The sequence below is a fragment of the Humulus lupulus genome, chromosome 5 (assembly GCF_963169125.1).
Source record: "Humulus lupulus chromosome 5, drHumLupu1.1, whole genome shotgun sequence".
In the NCBI taxonomy this organism is placed as follows: domain Eukaryota; kingdom Viridiplantae; phylum Streptophyta; class Magnoliopsida; order Rosales; family Cannabaceae; genus Humulus; species Humulus lupulus.
The window spans coordinates 75,489,678-75,498,111 of record NC_084797.1 but is presented as its reverse complement, the minus strand read 5'-3'; the positions used below and the strand labels follow the sequence as shown (position 1 = coordinate 75,498,111).

Genomic DNA, 8,434 nt, shown 5'->3' with positions numbered 1-8,434 from the left:
GTTGTTATAATTTTACCCTGAATAATGAGAGAAAGAAGTTCAAGTTAAACCAAAGAGCTACAAGTACCAACAGAAATTATGAACTAATAGCATCCCAGAAATCATTGAAACATGATGAAGACAACTGAAACAGCACAATATAACCAATCTCAACAGCTCCTGCATTATGAGGTTTATACACAATAAATTGTGGAAATTTGAGATCATTAGCGATATTGTGATGTTCCACAACTTCCCCCCTAAGTATTATTCTGAAACTTGCTGGTATTCGCAAATACAAGATGGACAAGTAAACCTGAAGGAACAAGAATATTGTAGTAAAAATTTTAATTTCTGAGAACTTATTCACTCAAAAGTTTTTCAACCATAGGCCTTTGTTGACGAAATTCAAATTTAATTTGATAGGATTTGTTTTATTTGTATTTATCTGTTCGTTGCATTTGATATTTTAATCCTGTTTCTCCCAAGGGAGAATCAACACCACCACCTATGCCTGTGCCTAGACAACAAGAGCACCCAGTCTACTTTAAAAGAAAAAGTTCTCAAGCAAACAAGTACCAATGTTTAAAAATGCGGTTTTGTTCATTTACTGACTTCCAAGCAGGGATTGTTTAAATTTTTCTAGTATCCCCACTAATAATAATATCCTGCAACAATCAATACATAAAAGACAACCAAAATTAAACATATAATGATGACACATTTTGAAACTAACTATCATAAGATCAAAACTAATATAAGCAAGCTAGAAAATAGAATGATAAACACATCACTTGGCACTACAAACATTTTCAGTATAATTGTATTTGTATGGAAATATGTCCTTTTATTATTCACACTAACACATGAGTAATTCATTTAGATGCTAATGGATATATCATCTTAAGGTAAAGGTAAAATCAATGTGACTTAGAACTACCAAAAAGAACTTCAAAACAAATTATGTTTGAGGCCCTCAAGATAGCAACAAGATTTTTTTTATTATTGATTTATCAACTCACTCACATCACAAGTGAGCAAATCCCCCATTTTACCCTAACAACCTCATATAGTGAAGGGATCTGTCACATCTTTCCCATGACTAGCTGGAATTTCCTAATTCTGTAAAACATGAAAAATGGGTCGCATGAATCCATGATTATTTCTTAGTATTTATAGACACAAGATGACTAATAGCAAGCATGCCTCTTAATGAGACTACAGAATGTATCAAGATGAACTTTGTTCAAATCATTGACAATTTGATGAATCAAGATTCAAAAGGTCACAGTGAAGAAATTAGTATCATGCAAGTAAAAGTTAGAAATAAACTCAGTACGCGTGTGTTCAAAAAGGAACAAGCAAATGATTAGAAAAAGAATAAGATAATAATTATGTAAAAGCTTACTTGCTTCAGTACACGTGTGTTAAAAAAGGAACAAGCAAATGTGTATTTCCAAATCTACAGATAATCATGTGTAAGTACAAAGTGATACTTCCAAATCATTTTTAATTGCTAGATGAAATTGAAATTGTACATAATACCTTGAATTAACAAGGCTGGATTTCCATCCTTTGGATTTGAGATTTCATCAACAACTACAAAAGTGGCTCAATTTTGGATCTGTCAAATTTTGAAAGCGAAAGAGTGAAGTTTAAAACAATGCCTAATTTGTTGAAACTAATCAAATCACATACCATAATTATTTTATGTATTACTTTATAATTTGACAAACATTGACTTTGCACAAATTATTTTATGATTGGTGTGAGAAAAATATTACATGTGGTGCTACTACCTAATGCAACAAGCTAATTAACAATCCAAAAGACTAGCTTTATGAGAGGAACTCCTATCTTATAAACCCAAGATCAACACAACACATTTTCAAAATGGGACAAATGAGACACATCCGACACATCTGGCACATTTGACCTTGACTGCCTTTCCCTGTGGGGAGTCACTTTCCATATGGGTGTTGAGTCTAGTTTTTGTCATGTTTAGGTGATGTTTTAAGTAGTCTTTTATTTCGTTTTGCTTTCATTTAGTGCGGGTTTATGCTTTGTTTGTTTGTCTTTGTGAATATCAGGAAGAATTGAGCACTTGGAGGAAAATGGCAAAGAAAGGGAAGAAATAACCAAGTTTTTCAACATATTTTGAGAAATAATGGATCTAAGTATAATTTGGAAGTGTTGGTGAATTTTTGGGATGAAAACTTGAAAATTTGAGAAATCCCTTAAGAGCCACGGCATGAGCAAAGTAGATCCGCGGCTAGGTGGTGAAACAGAACCACTGTTTTGAAAGAGATCCTTGGGCCGCGGCATGGCTAGAGAAGGCCGCGGCATAGATGGGCATCAACCCAGAATTCTTCGACACGGGCCGCGGCATGGCTGACTAATGCCGCGGCATGGAAAGAGCATTTCGCCCAGAAATTTTGACACGGGCCGCGGCATGGTGCATGTAGAGTCGCGGCCCGCCTCTTTTAAAAATTCAATCCTAGGTTTTAATATGGCGAAAAAACACAAAAGAGGGGACGTACGGACTGGGAAGAGATTCTTGGCTTGAAGATTGAAGGCTTGGAGTATTTTTTACATGTTTTTCTTTTACTTCCTGATGTTATCTTTAATTTTTGTTGTGATTAGCATTATGATTATGACCTAATTTTCTGTTTAGGATGTTTAATTGAATCACTTGAACCCCTATTATGAACTAATGCAATTTCAATTCTCTTTTTCTTCAATCTTATTCAATTCCATATAACCTGTTCTTATAGACTAATTATTGATTGGCCATCTATAGTCAGACATACATGTTTTTAAGTCAAAATCTGAGAAGTGAGATTTAAATCTGTTGTGGTTATATTGGACATAATTCTAATTTAGAACGAAAGTATCTGAATTAATTGTGTAACTGTTTATTAAGTTGTCAAGATTAATGCTACCTTTGTGGTTCAATTTACCATAGAAATATAGGAAATTGTCACCTAGGTTGAGTTTATAATTCATAGTATGATTATAGGCTGCTGTATCAACTTCTTAATTGAATTAGGTAAAAAGAAGAAGAACTCATACTTTGCATTAGGGAATAATAGGGAGGATAGTTGATGAGATTAAATATCCTAATTGTTTCTTCAGTGGTTAAATTAAAAGTTTTACTATTAGTTGTTATTCCATTTAATTTTCAATTATTGTTTCTGCACTTTATAGTTTCTTTTGCTGTGTTTACAAAAAAAATCAAGAATTTTAATTTATCAAATAGAATAAGAAATTAATTGACTGGTAATTGATAAATCAGTCCTTGAGGACGATACTTGGTTTTTACCATTTTATTACAAATTGCGACTGTGTGCACTTGCATAGCAAAAATATCGCTTCAATGGGTACACCTTGGTGCGACAAGTTTCATAGGTTTGAAGCATTTAAACCTATATATGAACTAAGGGAGAGTTCAAAAGGCAGAGAGATAATAAATGAAACTAGAATCTTGGAGAAAATTTGATAATGATTATCATTAAACTTCAATATTGGGATTTAGATAGTACAAGGCTTCTCCCAATAAATTAAAATAACCTAGATATTTTACAAATAAAATAAATTTTATATAAAACTTACACATAAGTATTCAGTCATGGGCTGATTACATCAATTCACCCCACCTAAGAAGGAAAAAAAACTAGACATCTACTCTAAACTCATCAAGAGGGATTGTATCCTGTTATATCAGTTAAATCAACAACATTGAGGCTATATTTAGTAGGAGGGAGAAGTGAGCAGATGGTGAGGAGAGGAAGGAGAGAGATATTGGGAGAGGTAAAATCCTCTTGTTTGGCAAGAAAGATTGTTGGAGGGAGATGAGAGGTGAGAGGATTACAAATCCTCAAGAGAATTCATGCTCTATTACTCTCTATTGTAGTTTGTTTAGAATTACTAATACACAAACTTGTATTAAAAAATTGAATAGAAAGAGCATATAATAATTTCATATATAAATAGAAATCTATCCTTCCATTTTTCTATCTCTCTTACCAAACAATTCAAAAAGATTATTACTCTCCTTTCACTCCCTTCTATTCTCCCTCCACCTTACCAAACTGTGAGTGTTGGGAGATCATCAAAACAGTAAGTAAATCAACAATGTAGGCATTTAGGCTGATTTTCTTCAATATCTTGCAAGGGCCAATGCATTTCCAATGTGGGATAAATGCAACTTATGCCCGACGTCAATGTTTTTTTTCTTCATAGAAGAAACAATATTCTTAAAGCCTAATAAGTCACAAGTTGATTCATTCTAAAACATCATATAAAGTATAGTCAAGGACTTTCACAAATTCTATCACCACTGCAACTATAAGTATCAATCATACCTTAAAAATATTTTAACATACTCAACAATAACTATTGTACTTTCTCATAGGATTGATTTCTTTTATTTGAATTTTCTGAATATGTTCGAATGGGCTTAATCCAAACACAAGATGGAAAACAGGGTAAAAAAACAAAAATTATATCATAGAACACACATATATATATAGAACCTATATATGCAAAAGTATATAAATATTGCAAATATTAATTAACCGATCACTCATATAATAAATAACACAAGTCCATTAAGTATTTTGTTATTTAGACATTCTTTCAAAATTCTAGAATGCATAAACAATAATAGTATACAATCATCTTTTGAAAAATTAGACACAAAAGTTTTATCCACTTATAATAAAAAAACAGAACAGGACCATATGTCACAAGAGAAAGACCAAACTTACATATGGCTAAAGAAAAGAATTATAATGCTCAATATAATACTCTCCCCTGCTTCTATATTGATTCATTTGTGTGAAATAAAAATAAAAACAAAGTATTCTTTTTAATATTCAAAATAAGTATATTACTTGACCTCACTTTTAACTGACTTCTTTGATTTCTTTATGTGAATTAAAAACTTTGTTAGATCGAGCCTTGCCATAGTGAATGACCTTTTTTGCTTTATCCATTATGACAGTTATGTCTTTTGCAACATTTCATCATAGCAAGCGGTTGATCATTCAAGATGGTTTGAGCATAAGCATCCTTTTAAATAATGAACTATCAAACCCAACTTCATATTCCTTGTAACCTCAATTATAGAAGATAAAAAAAAATTAGAGCAACCAAATTGAGAAGTAAGAAGCTGAATAGTCATAATAATTATAAATTATATATATATATCTTAAACTTTTGTATTACATCAATACACTACTATATATTATATAACACTCAAAAGAATAAAGCAAATATAGAATAGAACCATGAAAATACTATAAAAAAAATGCTCATTATTAGAAATATATGTGTGAAATTTGTAATTTAGAAAACATTAATTATTTATTAATCTTTATAGTGTTTTATCTCATATCAATACACAAATCTTATAATTTTTAGAGGGACGAACAAAAAAATACTTCAACAATGTAAATAACATACCTATATATTTCTTATTCTTGAAGCAAATGAGCAAACTATATCCTAATATTTCTTCCAACACTGAAATAGGAAATAATAAGAAAAAGAATGCCAATTTTTAGTTGATTAAAACATACATATTTATTCTTATCAAATCAAGTTAATATAGAAAAAGCAAAGATATTGAGATTTAATAGTAAAATTAGCCAAATCAAGCTCTCTAACAATCAAACAATAGAAGAAAGAATACTGATTTCTCTCTATCTCTTTGTCACTCCTCTAATTTATATGAGTTTATAAGTTTTATATATCAAATAAAAGCAAGCAAGAAAAAGTGGTGTATATATATAAATATATATTCATAAAAATCTGTCATCTTCCCTTCCCTTCCTTTTCAACAATAGTATAATATATATTTATTTATTAATATGAAACTGAAAACTAAAAACCATAAATGAGATTTTGAGAGACGCACAGAGAAGAAGAACATGACAGCTGGTAGGGCACTTGTTCTTGCTTATGGTTGGCAACAAAGAAAAATAGAGAGATTAAGAGGGATAGAGACGGAGAGGGAGAGGAAGATTTATAGTGAGAGAGAAAGGTAAGTTCTTTACCGAATTTTTTAGCTAGGGTTTGAGGAAAATGAGAGGGGGCAGTTGGAGGAAATAAAAAGATGATGGGAGAGATAGCAAGACAAGACAATAGATTAAAAAAAACACTTATATTTCCCTAAGCGCTCTTTATTTTTTCTTTGCCGCTTTTTTATTTTTGAGTGCTTTTACTTTACTGCATTTTTCATATCTATTACAATACTTTTCGAATAATCTTATGTTCATGTGTTGTTAAAAGTGGCTTTTGTTGTAGTGAATACACATATCAAGAAAAATTATATGTATGTGCATGTTAAAAAATTCCCATCCAATTCACACAAACCATGTCTTATGGTCGATTATAAAATATATTCACAAGAACAATGGCATCTGTTCTGTTCAAAATTTCCAGGTATGCTTAAAAATATCTATATTGTACGTGTCTTCAAAATCAATATTTTCTTTAAGTTTTATTCGGTTTCAAATGAATTTTAATGTTATGCCATGAATGTTGGCTAACCCTCAATGGCAATTGTTACTTTGTTAGAATAAAAACTTGTCAATTTCTTTATAGACCATATACTTCTTGGATTTGCAAGGTCAAAATATTACTCAGCTAAAATATTACATTAATAGATGAATGAAGTAAGGGTAGAGACTCTTACCATAAAATGCTCTCCACTTGCAAATGTAAAAGCCAATTAAAATCATCCCACAAGCTAATCCAATCAAAATAGCTATAATTATCACTGCTCTCTTCACCTTAAGATCAGCTCTTGCTTTTCCTAAATAAATTTTTGGAGTAAGAAAAGAAAATATTAATGAATTAAAATAGAAGGAAAGGAATTTGAACTTGATATGGAACTAAAATTTTCAACCTGTAATCTGTACCTATTTCTGAAGCTGACAGTCGAACAAATAGATCTTGTCCGCTGGAAGGAAATTGTCGAATATCATAAAGATCTCCAAACCAGACGACGCAGCCACTGCCTTCGCCTCTGATATCTGAGTTTGTATGAGTCGTACAGGAACAATTTCTCAGACATTTAGCCCTACATTCCTGTAGATTCATACTCTTGTTCACCCATGTATGTTGAGCATCCAGCAATTTCCAACCAGAAAATTTCAAAAAGCCATCTTTCCCTTGATCATGGAAGCTTAGTGGACTACTTATTACACACTCTTCAGACCAGTCCATTGAATTCCAATCGTGTAGAGACGTAGGCTTATAAGCTTTTAAACATCGACATATTGGATTCTCTGTCATTATACACTCTGCATTTGCCCCACATTGGCCATAGTTGTCACACTGGTCTCTAGGGCCTCAAAAGTAAGGCTTCCAAATTCTCTCAATTTCAATCCATATCAAACGTTGATGAGAACTTGCCGTTCGGTTGATGACAACTCTTGTGATCACAGACTTATTCTTGAGGATGTATGAGTAGTAAACTTCATCATCACTGTAAACAAACTTGTAATCGTAAAGAGGGTTTGGTCTCAACTCAGGACAACCACTGTAACGTAGGCCATTCCATGGCCTAGTTCGATAAAATTTTGCGGATCCTTTCCAAAGTATTGGTTCAGGGTACGTACAGTGTTGTACATCGTATTCAATCCCATAAATAAATCTCCATAACAGGGATCATTCAAACTTTTCCATGATGACAACCGCCTAGTAAGACCTCTCTTCAAGTCCCATCCAAATTTCATTCTAGACAAGAATGTATCACCAGGGTAATCAAAGCTTTGCCACAAATAGTTCTCTGTATTCTCATCTTTCTCATCTTTCAGAACAAAGTTACCATTATCCAAGAGTTGAACCAATGGTTCCCGGGCTTGTTTCAACGATCTTGTAGACCAAACGACACTCTTATTCTGTCCCAAAAGCTCAAGATTTCCGGTGTTGTTTATTGTCAACGATCCAGAGGAATCGTTGATCGGTTTACACCAATTTGCAACCCAAACCACAGTTGGACCGGGGATGTTTCGATACCAAATTCCCAGATAACGGTTGTTTGAACTGCTTGGGGTAAAGAATCCCAATTCAAAAGTTCCTTCACTTGAAACCAAAGTTGTGGCATCTCTCATAAATTGCAACGGTCCAAGGCTATCAACTATAGCTAAAGTTGTTCTAAAGAGAAAAACTCTAAAAACAACAAAGATAAAGAGAAAAGAAGTGATAATTTGGTTAGATTTTCATTCTTTTCCAGCAACCAAACAGCTGTTAAAACCAAAAATACTCCGAGAAAGTAAAGAGTTTCTAAAGGCTCCCAAGGGCAAAATTGGTATTTCCCACCTATCTCGTTAATCATAATTAACGCTCTCCAATTCCTGCTATTCTCAATAATCTCAAACTTCAATAATTCATATCCCGTTACCTTTTAATTCCCAGCAACGCTCTAATCATTAAAATCACCCCG

General features: G+C 32.5%; 2 protein-coding genes across 2 annotated transcripts; both read right to left on the bottom strand.

Moving 5' to 3' along the window:
- Positions 1–6,493: 6,493 nt before the first annotated feature.
- Positions 6,494–7,151, bottom strand: LOC133780468 (putative inactive G-type lectin S-receptor-like serine/threonine-protein kinase SRK). Its single transcript, XM_062220194.1, has 2 exons — positions 6,906–7,151; positions 6,494–6,799 (listed from the first exon to the last, which is right to left on the bottom strand). The coding sequence occupies exons 1-2, from the start codon at positions 7,084–7,086 to the stop codon at positions 6,639–6,641; spliced, it is 342 nt and encodes a 113-aa protein (XP_062076178.1). The 5' UTR covers positions 7,087–7,151; the 3' UTR covers positions 6,494–6,638.
- A 360-nt stretch (positions 7,152–7,511) lies between these two features.
- On the bottom strand, positions 7,512–8,102 carry LOC133779230 (S-locus-specific glycoprotein S13-like). The gene has a single exon (XM_062219217.1). It carries the CDS (start codon positions 8,100–8,102, stop codon positions 7,512–7,514), a length of 591 nt encoding a protein of 196 aa, XP_062075201.1.
- Between the last annotated feature and the right edge of the window lie 332 nt (positions 8,103–8,434).